The sequence below is a fragment of the Amphimedon queenslandica genome, unplaced genomic scaffold (assembly GCF_000090795.2).
Source record: "Amphimedon queenslandica unplaced genomic scaffold, v1.1 AMPQUscaffold_13519, whole genome shotgun sequence".
Classification (NCBI taxonomy): domain Eukaryota; kingdom Metazoa; phylum Porifera; class Demospongiae; order Haplosclerida; family Niphatidae; genus Amphimedon; species Amphimedon queenslandica.
In genome coordinates, this window is record NW_003546245.1 from 138,513 (window position 1) to 152,348 (window position 13,836).

At 37.3% G+C, this 13,836-nt stretch overlaps 3 protein-coding genes across 3 annotated transcripts in view; 2 read left to right on the top strand and 1 right to left on the bottom strand.

Annotated features, from left to right (window-relative positions):
* LOC100640313 (WD repeat-containing protein 90-like) overlaps positions 1–4,972 on the top strand; it is a 7,759-nt gene extending 2,787 nt beyond the window's left edge. The window contains exons 11-30 of the mRNA XM_019996781.1: positions 298–443; positions 500–630; positions 699–811; positions 856–1,011; positions 1,077–1,190; positions 1,237–1,696; positions 2,386–2,594; positions 2,640–2,712; positions 2,757–2,965; positions 3,020–3,074; positions 3,140–3,211; positions 3,301–3,467; positions 3,514–3,714; positions 3,758–3,920; positions 3,973–4,109; positions 4,173–4,295; positions 4,347–4,475; positions 4,527–4,611; positions 4,665–4,808; positions 4,881–4,972. Coding sequence (XP_019852340.1) covers positions 298–443; positions 500–630; positions 699–811; positions 856–1,011; positions 1,077–1,190; positions 1,237–1,696; positions 2,386–2,594; positions 2,640–2,712; positions 2,757–2,965; positions 3,020–3,074; positions 3,140–3,211; positions 3,301–3,467; positions 3,514–3,714; positions 3,758–3,920; positions 3,973–4,109; positions 4,173–4,295; positions 4,347–4,475; positions 4,527–4,611; positions 4,665–4,808; positions 4,881–4,882 — 2,889 coding nt within the window. The 3' untranslated portion in view covers positions 4,883–4,972. The remainder of the gene's footprint in view (positions 1–297; positions 444–499; positions 631–698; positions 812–855; positions 1,012–1,076; positions 1,191–1,236; positions 1,697–2,385; positions 2,595–2,639; positions 2,713–2,756; positions 2,966–3,019; positions 3,075–3,139; positions 3,212–3,300; positions 3,468–3,513; positions 3,715–3,757; positions 3,921–3,972; positions 4,110–4,172; positions 4,296–4,346; positions 4,476–4,526; positions 4,612–4,664; positions 4,809–4,880) is intronic.
* Positions 4,973–5,289: 317 nt separating this feature from the next.
* LOC105313021 (ubiquitin carboxyl-terminal hydrolase 12-like) lies at positions 5,290–6,212 on the bottom strand. The gene is made up of 5 exons (XM_011406121.1): positions 6,000–6,212; positions 5,894–5,935; positions 5,755–5,831; positions 5,375–5,700; positions 5,290–5,303 (listed from the first exon to the last, which is right to left on the bottom strand). Exons 1-5 carry the CDS (start codon positions 6,210–6,212, stop codon positions 5,290–5,292), a joined length of 672 nt encoding a protein of 223 aa, XP_011404423.1.
* A 78-nt stretch (positions 6,213–6,290) lies between these two features.
* Positions 6,291–13,826, top strand: LOC100640440 (caskin-1-like). The gene is made up of 17 exons (XM_011406129.2): positions 6,291–6,496; positions 6,799–6,844; positions 6,914–7,011; positions 7,299–7,444; positions 7,584–7,786; positions 8,061–8,284; positions 8,344–9,100; positions 9,152–9,324; positions 9,567–9,838; positions 10,044–10,902; positions 10,952–11,007; positions 11,801–11,929; positions 11,987–12,088; positions 12,175–12,313; positions 12,400–13,026; positions 13,151–13,352; positions 13,567–13,826. The coding sequence occupies exons 1-17, from the start codon at positions 6,409–6,411 to the stop codon at positions 13,658–13,660; spliced, it is 4,215 nt and encodes a 1,404-aa protein (XP_011404431.1). The 5' UTR covers positions 6,291–6,408; the 3' UTR covers positions 13,661–13,826.
* Positions 13,827–13,836: the final 10 nt, after the last annotated feature.

The following is a 13,836-nucleotide window of genomic DNA, read 5'->3' on the forward strand; positions in this document are numbered from 1 at the left end:
TACTCTTGGTAATACCGTATGGAAAGAAATTTTGGAGGTAGTTAAATTTGGTGAATTTGGCGTTTTGATAGCCATTCGCCAAAATAAAAATTTGCCATTTTGAGCCATTATACGCATGATCAATGGCACATGGCCACAAATTCACCAATTAAAATTCACCAAATTAAAATTTGCCAATCATCCAAAATTTAGCAATTCGCCAAAATTTAGTCCCTCCAAAATTTCCTTCTGTATGGTACATGTACATCTCTCACCCTCCATTTAATGATGGACCCCTAATTCTCTCTTTATTAACAGGTATATGAGTTTAATGGAGACGATAGTGCCATACCATTGACTGCTGACATTCACCCTATTAATAATGATTTAATTATTATCGGTTATAATAATGGGACGACAAGATTCATTAACTTATATAGTGGGAACGTTCTCTCTGAACACAAGTATTCAACTATTGCATTTTTGTTGTTTTATTTTATTATTTATTATTTTATTCTAGACACGAGGGCTCAGTTAAAAGTGTGTTGTTCACTAAAAATGGCAAAAAGTGTTTTGTGAGTGACAGCAACGGCTCATTGTACTTATATAATGAAGCTACTAATAATAACTATATATTAATAACCACACTGGGTTAGTATACTAATAATAATAATAATGTGTTTACTTGTATTTTGTAATCTCTCTCTCTCTCTCTCCAGACAGTATAGTTTGTTCTGGAAAGCTTATGATAAATGATGATGATACCCTGCTTGGTTTTATTGGCCCATTGCCATCAATTGTCTCAATATATTCTATAAAATCATTACAACTGGTAAGAATATGTTTTATTAATAGTAATTAATCATTATATTCTAGTCGGTTCATATTGATGTTTCTGTTGGAGAAGGTAACAGTAACTTGTTACCTGTTGATGCCTGCTTCACTAGTAATGAGATTAATCATATCGTAATACTGACCAATCAGAATAGAGTATTGAAGTACAGTGCTTTTAATGGACAATTTATTTCCCAAGTAATTAATAATAATAATAATAATAATAATAATAATAATAATAACAACACTTATTCTTTTCTCAGTATACTCCTACTCATCATGCTTCATGTGTCTCAGTTATTAATAACTCATTAATAACTGGAGGAGCTAGCGGTGAACTATCAGTCAGTGATTATCATACAAGAGGTGAAGACCAGGTAGGATGGTGTGGGTGTGGTTATTAATATTATGTGCATTAATTAGAATTATATTGGTACAAGTGGGCGTGTCACTGGATTATTAGGTTATTCAAATTATTTGATATCAGCCTCAGGAAATGCATTATGTCATTGGATACTGACTCCACCTACTGAAAAGATGACCCCGCCCACTAATGAGTTGACTCCGCCTATTAATACTTCACTTGTTTGTGGTCCTTGGCCAAATGTAGAGTCATTGACCACGCCCACTTCTAATGAAACTGATGAAATATTGATATCTCGTACGCCTCATGGAGGGGTGGAGCTTACTTTGACCACACCCACAGATAAACCACGTGATGTTGTAGTTGCCAGTAAACCAAAGGGTTCTTATATTTATAACCAGCCACTTTATTCTAAACCACACCCACTTTTATCAACCAACCAGCCCAGTATGTCTCTACAGAATGTTCATGGTTACAATAACGCAGGACGTAATAATGTGAAATGGATATTTAAAGAAGGTTAATTATTTTATTATTATTATTAATATGGTGTCAATACTATAGTACAGGGATTTTGGCCAAATTTTGCCAAAAATGAAAAGTAGAGAATTTTTCATTTTTATGATATTTTCTGATGCATATACATGTACTTATGTTGTGCAGAAAGTTTGAGCTGATTCCGATCAAAATTAGATTTTTTATGATTTTTTAAAGTTACTCAAAAATCGGGCCAAAGTCCCTGTACTATAGTACAGGGATTTTGGCCAAATTTCGCCAGAAATGAAAAGTAGAGAATTCTTCATTTTTATGATATTTTCTGATGCATATACATGTACTTATGTTGTGCAGAAAGTTTGAGCTGATTCCAATCAAAATTGAATTTTTAATGATTTTTTAAAGTTACTCAAAAATCGGGCTAAAGTCCCTGTACTATAGTACAGGGACTTTGGCTAAATTTCACCAAAAATGAAAAGTAGAGAATTTTTAATTTTTATGATATTTTCTGATGCATATACATGTACTTTATGTTGCATAGAAAGTTTGAGCTGATTCCGATCAAAATTGGATTTTTAATGATTTTTTTAAAGTTACTCAAAATCCCTGTACTACAGTACATGATCTTCAAAAATGACTTGTAGAATTTCCTGGTACATGTACATGCAGCAAGAGTACTCTAGCATGTAGTTATGATTCTCTTTATATTGTAGGGTTAATTGTGTATTCCAGTGGTAGTACAATCATTATTAACAATTTAAATACTCTTTCTAATCAATCAATGCTAACTGGTCATAACACTGAAATATCAACAGTGGCTTTATCACATGATGGGTGGAGCCTTGTATCAGCTAGCCACTCCCACAAAAACTGGCCGTGTGAAGTTAGAATATGGGATATTGATACACATAAATGCACTAAGGTGAATTATAACAATTTCTGTTGTCATTTCCGTCATTTTTTTTAGATATTAAATATTCATGAAATTGGTGTCATTGCTATGGAATATTCTTTCGACGATCGCTATCTTTTATCAGCTGGTAATAAATTAGTTAATTAATTGATTTAACGTTTATTATTTTAGGTGAAGATCATGTACTATCTGTATACTGTATTAGCACTGAAATGATTATTATTAACATTAAGACGACTGAGTTGATTAACGCCATTGCTTGGGACCCCATCAATGCTTACGAGTTCAGCAGCATCAGCAAAGATGGAGTTACATTTTGGATATTGGAAGAAAAGTCAGGAACACTACAGACACATAAACCAACCGCTAATGTCAAAGAAGTATAACTATCAGTATAAATAAACAGTGTCATTATTATTGTGTCTTGTTGTTAGATGACTGGTCTCTGTTACTCTACTAGTAATTACCTTTTTACTGGAGGGAGAGATGGTAAAGCTATAGGTTTACAATACAATATTAACTTATGTATAATGCCTGCTGTTGATGTATATTAGGATCTCTAAGTATTTGGAATACTAATAATAACGATTGTATATTCAGCTGGAACACAGGCTGTCGGGAAATAAGTTAGCCATAATTAACTCATTAGTCTTACTCATCCATATAACTGTTGTATGGTTGTATAATTGTTGTAATTGTTTATGGTATACTGTAGGTTGTATGGTTGCTAATAGTAATAAGGTAATGGTTGGTAGTCCTGATGGGTTGGTTCAGTTATGGTTGATTGATCCCTCAGACCCCAGCCCCACCTCTATACTGGACCATTCATTGTATGTGGTGGGTGGAGCTTACTCTCTCTCTTTTAACCCTCAACTAACAATGGTACATAATACCTCATTAATATTCATAGACTCATTAATATTCATAGGGTTTAATTGGTTGCCTCTCTATATTTTTCGTGAATTGGGCTGAAAGGGTTTCCTCCGATTTGATGTTCAGTCACCATGGTAACGTGAGGAGCATGGCTTATTCGTCTGATGGGCGTGTCTTTGGATCATGTGACGATCATGTGACCAATCTATGGGCCACTAGCGACTGGACAAATCTATTACAATTTAAATCAAAAAATGTACTTACACGTACATGTACATGTATTTTATGTTCCATTATAGGTTGCTACGGCAATAGAGTTGATTGACCACGCCCACCAGTACCTGTGTGCCATTGGGTACACTGACGGTTCAGTGACTGTCTGTAATATAACGAGTGGGCGTGTACTGACTACTCACCGCCCACACAAATCAGAAATTAGAAAATTAATGTCATCTGCTAGAGGTAATGATCATGACATCATTATTACCATCGTTACTAATAATAATTTTGCTAGAGACCTCATTATTACTTGGTTATTCTGATGGACTATTGCTCTCCATTGATGCTTATAATGGAAACGTTAATTATAAAATATCTTCACACGAGGGAAGAGAAATCACCGATTTGGACCGCAACCTTTTTAAAGTTGGAGTAAGAACATACCCAATCTTCTTATGCAGCTATTGACTCACTCCTTTCCTCTCTCTTTCTCAGTTACCTGGTGTTGTTAATGTCAACGAAGAGATATGGTTGATATCAAGTGTTGATCAGCGTATCAGTGTCTGGATCAATAATACACTATTGGACTGGATTACATTTCCTTCTTCCAACAAACAAGTACATGTACATGTATCAACTTCACCATCAACATCATCATCATTATTATAGTTACAGTATCAATCTAATTCTTCAATACCAACGTTAAGTCGTTTTTCCCCCACTGAGCCAGATGTTATCATATACTCTGGCTATGGATCTGAGAAATGTTTATACACGTACAGTTTAACTCAGAAAAGGGTTAGTATATTAAGATATAAAAGCCAGTATTGATTACTTTAAATGAAATAGGTATTCAAGAAATTGCAAATTAATTACTGGCCTATTTGTTTATCTGTATCTCCGATCAGCCAGCTAATAGCAATTGGCTCAAGAGGTTGTTGTTATTGTTTTTATTTTAATAATGTTGTTATTGTTATTAATTATTAGAGCAAGTCATTATGCTAATCGATTGCGATGGAGCGTATCATGAAAGCTCCACTCACTGTGATGCTGTGTCAGATGTAGCATTCTCTCCTAGTGGAGGTCAATTAGTATCATCAAGTCAAAATACGCATCACATTTGGTCATATTGTAAGTAAAATAAGTTATTATTATTAACATAAATAATACATTTATTTAATTATTAATATTCGAATAAAAAAGAATGTACGGGGTTGAAGAGTTGTTAGAAGGCGAGAGGAGAGACTTTACGAAACTTTTTGAAACCTCGGTGACATATTGATCATCAAACATCAACCAATTACTATTATTATTATTATTATTTGCTTTTTTAATAATACTGGTATAATGGCCACTGTAACTGCTTGATCCAGTATGCAATATAATACAATACAGTTCATACATGTTACTCTTGTTACTGCTACTAGTGATCATGTTAAAGGATGTGTATAAAGGTATCGCTATGTTCCCAGCCGCTTTCACCTGCTGTCCGGAGAAATGCTTTAAATGTATTGCCATTATTTTAGGTAATTCATGTATGACGGTTCTATGCGTTGCCTCTGTCAACTGGAGGCAACTCTTACAGTAGTATTTATTGCATTCTCTTAAATATTCAACCGAAGAGAACTGCGAAAGAGACCAAGATAGAGAATAGGCTCCACAGTAACTGCTGTCTCCTTTGCTAAGGACGGGTATACTTAGCATGTTAAACGACTCTTCTCTCGTCTGTATCTCTTCACACGTGTAACACTTTGTCTCCTGGACTAGCACGCCTTGAAATATACTACCTGGTAATTGGAGTGAGATGGGAGGGGCTGGGGGCGGGGACTCGGGTGTGGTTAATTTAGGTGAAAAGAAGCACGATATTTTTTGATTTCCTTTAAGGATTTTAACTGGAGGAGGGAGAGGGTTGTGATCGTCGTTTGATAGCGTCCTTTTTCTATTTTTAGTCGTGAGAGAGTCGAGAAGGATGCTTAAGCACTCCTGGCTGTCATGTTGGATGCCATTCTCGAAATAACTACCTCTACATAAAGGAATTAATGAATTTATTATTGGAGTGTCTAATCACGTTACATACTGTAATTTCTCTATTAAACTGACTGGGATGACGACGGTTCCCATTCCTCTTTCCGGAACGTTCATTTGCAATAATAACTAAAAAATAAATATTAATAATTAAAATAAAAATTAATGAATTCAAGTGACGTCATTCTCACTTCTCTTAGACAGTAATAAATAGACTCGTCTCCACTTCCACCCTATAATGATAATAACAACAACAACAATTAATAATTACTTAACAGTATTAATTTCTTTAATTACTTTATATTTAATTATTAATTCCATCAATCCAGGTGTGTGTTCCAAAGCCTGTATAACAGCATTAGCATAGCAGGTGTAACCCAAGTTACTGAGACCACAGTAAGGAAGGACTGCTCCTTCTTCCTCTCTCTCTGTCTCTTTCTGACAGCTCCTCTTAGTTCCTCTCCCTTTCTTTAAGGACAATATCTTTTTCTTTCCTCTTTCGGCGGCCATTTTGAAAACAAAGGCGGGTGAATTACGCGGCAATGCAACAACTTGATGAGTTGTCACGTGACATCATGAATATTAATTAGTTAGTTAATTAACACCTCTATCTCTCGTGGAGGCAGTGGGAGCTGTTATTTTTTCCTCTTCTTGGCAGCCTTTCTCTCTCCCTTCTATACTCTTCTCTTTACAATAAGACCCTGTGATGGGTAAAGGGAATGATCTCCTTCACCTCCTCAAGACGGGAAACTCAGGCGAGGCCCGCAAGCTTGTCGCTAAGATGAAAAAACAAGGTCAGGAGTTACTATCATAGTGTCACATTCCTCCTTTTCCCTCCCTCCCTCCCTCTCTTTATCTTCCTTTCTAAATGTCATTCACTGTCTGATTGCATTCATACAAAGGTGCCTCGAGTCATTAATTGATGTATATACATGTACATTGTTTATTGATGATGTTTATGATTCCAGGGCTTAATGTATTCTTGTTTGTCTCACTGTTGTGATATAATTATAATGTATTATTATACACAAATAGAGGCTGTTTACATTGTTTAATAAGTATGTGTATCTTATATACAATTATTGATATTGTATAGGGAAAAAGAAATTCTTAGCAGCTGTCAATGAGCAGGATGAAGAGGGGTAAACACTTAGCAGCAACCTTTGTCACTTTTACCCTCCCCCCTCTCTCTCTCCTTTCCTTCCCGTTAGCTGTACAGCCCTTCATTACAGTGCTGGATTTAATTTCCTTGATTTTATTGAAGAATTTCTTGAAGCTGGGGCAGTCATTAATATAGAGGACAATAGAGGTACATGTACGAACACCAGCTGCACAGACACACACTCTATGTCTAGTCTCTTTTTACTAATGACACCACTGGCAGTTTTGGCACCACGTACAGTCGTTCACTACTTGTACCTCACTACAGAGGTGTCCCCATTATTGGGGTAGGCTTGTACCAATTGGGACACTACAAAATGTCCTCATTATAAAAGTGTCCTCATTATAAAGGTGTCCTTACTGTATGTGTCCTATTATAAAGGTGTCCTTCCTTATTATAGAGACACAGAAATATTTACACTTATTCCTCATTAGGTGCTACACCATTGCATTTAGCAGCTACTAATGGTCGCTGTGAAGCTGTTTCTATATTACTAAGGAGAGGAGCTGATCCTAATATAGTAACACGTGTTGGCGACAGCCCGTTACATGCAGCTGCTCAAAATGGACACACTGAAGTGGTAAAAACGAGCAAGCATGCATTTTTATACTAATAATAATAATAATAATAATAATAATAATAATAATAATAATAACAATAATAATAATAATAATAATAACAATAATAAATGATATATTATTACACGCATGTATGTGTAGGTTGAGTATTTAGTAAAAGATCATGCAAGATGTACATTGCTGAATGTCTCTGGGCAGTCGCCATTAGATCTTGCTTGTCAGCATGGTCACACTAACTGTGTCGCTTATCTTCTTCACTCCGGACAGTTTAGCCCCCAGAAGCAGGAGACGGTTCAAAATGCTTTGAAACTCGCCTCAAAGCACGGCCACACCCACGTGTTGAAGTACGTGTGTGTGTGTGTGTTTAGAAGAAGCGTAGAAAGAGAAACATGAGAGGAGAGATTAAAGAGATAATTGAAGATAATGATTGCTTGTTTGTTGGCCACTGGCCTTGTTTTGTTGTCCATTGTCTTTGTAAACTGTCCATCAATCAAATAACATCAAATGCACAGCAAGTAGTGATAATGGTCCTTTGAATTTACAAATATAAGTTGTATCTCTCTCTCTCTCTTTGTCCTTCTCTCCCTCCCTCCCTCTCTCTCTCCCTTTCCCTCTTAGTCTACTAATAAGGTATGGGTTTGATATAAACCGTGTCCTGCCTGGTGCCCACGGTACTTGTCTACATGAAGCAGCTCTTTACGGTAAAACTGAGACAGTACATTATCTGTTGCAGTGTGGAGCAGACCCATCAGTAAAGAACACACAAGGACTCACACCACTTGATATTGTGAATCACTATACGGACCCAAGGAGTGCACACCAACTGAAACAGATACTACAAGGTAGAGAAGGAAGAGAGAGAGAGAGTACATATTAATTAAATAATGGATCTGTTCCTCAGATGCTGTTGCTAATCAAATCAGAACCAGTGGCCAGAGAGTGGGAGGAGTCAGTCATCAACAACAAACCACAACTAATAGCACTAGTAGTGGAACAACAGCTGCTCAACAAATGTACACACAATACTATCAGCAGCAACAACAGCTACAGCAGCAACAAGCAGGAGGAGGATCTAGAGGAAACTATACTGGTCATCCTCAGACCCATACTGGTTATGCTCAGACCCATACTGGTTATGCTCAGACCCATACTGGCCATCCTCAAACCCATACTGGCCATCCTCAAACCCATACTGGCCATCCTCAAACCCATTCCAGTCCTCATACTGGCCATCCTCATGCTCATGCTGGCTATTCTCAGACCCATACTGGCCATTCTCAAGCCCATGCTGGTTATGCTCAAACCAATACTGGTCATCCTCAGGCCCATACTGGTCATCATCAGACCCATGCTGGTCATCCTCAGACCCATGCCGGTCATCCTCAGACTCATACCGGTCATCCTCAGACCCATGCTGGTCATCCTCAGACCCATACTGGTCATCCTCAGACCCATACCAGTCATCCCCAGACCCATACCGGCCAGCCTCAGTCCTATACTAGTCAAAGTGGTGGCGGTAGTCCTAAAGTGGGTGCGGCCTCATTGCCAGGTGGTGATTTTGCGTCCATGATTGCTGGTAAAGTTGCTAGCAGGAATCAAAGAAGAGAAGAAGATCAAGTCATGATGAGAAGCTCAACAATGGCTACTGGGACCCAGAGGTAATTAATAATTAATTAATTAATTGATTAATTAATTAATGTGTTAATTAGGCCTGTTATTGATAAAGCTGCATTATTAAGAAAAAGGCGGAGTTATTCAGATGAATCAGAAGCAACTGAGACCATACCTTACAGTAGTAACCCACCTACTCTACCGAGACGTACTCATGCTGGACCGCCCACTTTTAAACCAGTTCCCCCTCCAGCCACTTCACCAGTACCAGGCTAGTTACGAGTACACATAGCAGCTGCCTCTGTATTATTATTCTATTAATACACATAATGTATTGTGTTATTGTAAGGGAACTTTTGCATCTATTTCAGACAAGCTTTTCACCTTGTTTTTGACTAGTTTTAGGATGAATTCTAGTCCTCAATTAAAATTACCCACTGTGTAATGCACTTTAATAGAATAACAACAACAATAATAATACTAATAATAATATTATTATTAATTGATTAATAGGTGATACCCAACCGTCCCCAGTTCTAGGCAATGCCTCGTTGCCGTTAGGTGAAGTTAAGTTGAAGAAGATTTCATCTGTACCTGCTCCAGCTCAAAAAGAGGAGCCATCTTTCGAGAACGAATTACTTAAAAAACTAAAAAGGCGTCAAGAAACCATAGACACGCCTCCAGCAGCTGTAGAACAACCACCCACTCAATCTAACCCGTTAAACGAATCAGCACCTGCCCCTCCTCCCACACAGCAGGAGACCACACCCACTCATCAACCGCCAGTAAGTTACAGTATACTCCTACTGTCTGTGTTTGTATCATCATATTGCAATACTGCACTGTATTTGGTGTTTGTTATGAATTCCTGTATTCTTTAATTTAATAAAATATTGACAGTTATCTTATAAATCTATGATCAATTAATAATTGCATTTTTGTGCTTAATATTTATAATGTTAATAATTTTATTTATTATTTTATTAATAGTCACCTGTAAAGCCAGCTCCTAAGCCAAAGCCTAAACCAAAGGGTAAAGTTGATCCTCCTCCTCCGCCTGCAGCAGCTGCTGTGGAGGCACAGACAGGACCAGCTCCTTTATCGTGGCAGGAGGAGATAGCAAAAAGAAAGTTACAAAAGGAGAAGGAAGAACAGCTTAGAAGAGAAGAGGAAGCCAAGAGAGAGGAGGAGGAGAGAAAGAGAGAGGAAGAGAGAAGGGCAGAAGAAGCAAGGAGAGCAGAGGAGGCTAGGAAGATAGAGGAAGCTAAGAGATTACAAGAAGAAAAGAGAATTGAAGAAGAGAGAAGGGCAGAGGAAGCAAGGGTAGCTGAAGAGGCCAGGAAGAGAGAAGAAATCAGGAAAGCTGAGGAGTTAAGAAGGGGAGGGGGACCCGGGCCTAGTATTAATAAATCTCCGCCTAAACCACGTCCTAAGCCTTCTAAAGCTCCTGTACCACCTCCGGTCACTACTGCCCCTCCCCTCAATAATGCCACGCCTTCTAGTAGTGCCACGCCTCCTAGCAGCGCTGGTATTGTGTTACCAGCAGCTATGATTGGACCAGGTGGAGGAGGAGGATTCATTTCATTGCCGTCGTCAATGATCGGACCGTCTTCTAACGGAATCCCACCCAGTGATCCCACGCCTACTGGCGTGATCTCAACTAGCACTTCTGCACCAGTAACTGCTCCTGTATCTACTCCAATTAATACCCAGAGTGCTCCTAATATTTCTGCTCCAAGCGTTCCTATACCAACTCCAATTAATGCCCCCAGTGACGAGAAGGAGTCCAGCCCATTACATGCTCTTAAGGAATTGGATAGACCAGCCACGCCTTCAAGCGAACATCAAAGTAATAATTATTATTTTTAAAAATAATTTATTATTATTTTTAATTTTAGTGTCCCGCAGTACCAGTCTTAGTTCCATACAGTCGGTTCCTATTTCAGCTACAATGGTAATGTATTACTACATGTACTACATGTACATTTGTATATGCATTTAAAATGGAATACATTTTTTTAATGGTCGTAACTTAAAAAATATTTGTCGGAATCAGCTCAAACTTGCTACATAGCATAAGGACATCAATATCTATCAGAAAATGTAATAAAAATTTGGGGTATTTTGGAGCCATTTTTTGGAAAAAAACCATGGGCTATAGCCTTGGGTATTTTTTAAAAACTGACCCATTTTAAAAAATGGTCATAACTTGAAAATTTCTTATCAGAATCAGCTCAAACTTTCTACACAGCATAAGGACATTAATATGTATCAAAAAATGTAATAAAAATTGGGGGTGATTTCGGAGCCATTTTTTGGAAAAAACCATGGGCTATAGCCTTGGGTATTTTTCAAAAACTGGCTGATTTTTTAAAATGGCCATAACTTGAAAAATATTTGTCGGAATCAGCTCAAACTTTCTACACAGCATAAGTACATCAATATGTATCAGATAATGTAATAAAAATTGGAGGTGATTTCGGAGCCATTTTTTGGAAAAAACCATGGGCTATAGCCTTGGGTACTTTTTCAAATTTTGACGTTTTCTTAAAATGGCTGTAACTTGAAAAATTGAAGTTGGAATCAGCTCAAACTTTCTACACAGCATAAGGACATCAATATGTATCAGAAAATGTAATAAAAATTGGGGGTGATTTCGGAGCCATTTTTTGGAAAAAACCATGTGATATGTTAAACAGCTATATACATGTACATGTACCTGAGCTCTTCCTCTTTCTCCTTTACAGCCTCAGTCGGCATTTGAGTGTATCCCAATAGCTGAATGGCTCAATAGTTACAAGTTACAAGAATACGTCTCATTACTGGAGTCTGCAGGCTATGACAACACCGACTTTCTACTGGGTACTACTGCAGAGGTACTTTATTCCAATTAATGCCCGCTTTATTTGATTCTTATTAATGCCCATTTATAGGAACTTTCAGAACTTGGCGTGACTAAAGTCGGCCATCGTAAGAGGATTCTATCCGCTTTGAGCCAGCTGATTGCAAAAGAACATTTCTTGACATTTAAACCAGTGAGAAAAGCAGACTATTATTATTATTATTATTATTATTATTATTATTGTTGTTGTTGTTGTTGTTGTTGTTGTTGTTTATATAGTCTAGTGTAGCCGAGTGGTTACAGCAGTTAGGACTGAGTGCTTATGAGACCTTGTTGATAGAGTCTGGCTATGACGACATTGAATTTATAACTTCAGTCACCAAAGAAGAACTGGTTGAGATTGGCATTGTTAAAAAAGGTACAATACGTGTATATTATATGTATTATTTATTTTATTTATTTATTGATTTATTTATTGTTCATGTATTATTCATTTGTTGTCAGGTCATATTAAAAGGTTCGAGAGAGGCATAAACGAGTTAAACGAGTTACTAAAGACCGAGACAGTCACCTCTCCTTACCCGTCTACTAATTATCACATTCCGTTGCCAAGCTCTCCCTCTCACAGTGTTTCTAATCTATCTTCTTCTTCGCAGAACTTTGAGAGCACTCGCGCTTCATCTATAATAACGGAGCCGGAAGGAGGTGTGGTCAGAGATACAGAGGTAAAGCCTCGTGCTAGCAGTGACGTCAGTAAGGTCTCAAATAATGCGTCAAGTGTTGATTCAGGTATTGAAGTAGCCGAGAAACGTAAGAGTGTGAATTTTAATAAAATGAAACATTTACTTGAGAAGAGAATGGGAATACCAGTGACTGGTGAAGTTACAGTCGATGATGAGAATGACGATGATGAATGTACCCCTTGTCCCTCTCCTCCCCCACCTGTAGTAGCCCCGCCCACTGCCAAACAGGCAAGACCTTTATCTACTAATATGTCCGATAAGTCTAAATCCGGCGGACCACCTCCTCCTATTCCAAGACGAGCCGTTTCCACAGTACTGACGGGCAAGGAAAGTCCTTTGCTACAGAATCAAGTTATGACTAACAATGATAGCACAGATCAAGGGAATGGTAAGTAAAACGCTAAATTTAATAGTAACCATGATAATTAATAATGTCGTTAAATGTAGAGGGTTTGAATGTTAATTTAAAGTGACGCATAATTTTATTATTTTTATTATTATTATCATTGTAGATGCCACTCCTACACATCTTTATAGAACGGAGGATATTGATGGCGTTTTAGACGGGACTCCTCCTCCTCCTCCTCCTCCTAAAGAGGTCAAGAGATCAGCTTCACTTATACCGGAACTTGACGCATTAGAGAGCGTCCTTCAAGGATTCAATCAACCAGGGGACGAAGAATCTGGAGCTCTATCTGAGGAGGAGGAAGAAGAGTAATGATGATTATAACTGTACCTTGTGTAGTAGCACCTTATATCATATTATATCACTTTCCTTTGTGGCTTTTATTCAGTGCTGGTTTGTGGTCAATCTTGTGCTTGTCCATGTTTTAAAACTCTCAGAAATAAAAAATGCAATTTTCATATTAAAATTGTGAAATTGAAGCACTTGTAATGATTATTGTTATTTTTTCTCTCTCTACATTAGGTCAAATAAAACTGACCAGCTATTGGCAGATATTGATGACATGTTAGCCGATCTCAATGATCACCTTGACGTTATGATTCCAGGATCAAAATAATACTTGATATTGATTATATTGAATAATATTATAATAGACACTATTTGAGTTTGAAATCAGTTAAATTATACAATTTATTATTGTTGTTATTTTGTGTGTGTTGTTTGGGGTCTTTTTATTTGAGATCTTTAGTGTGTCATTGTTTTTAAATAATTGTAAAAATGGACATCTTACCG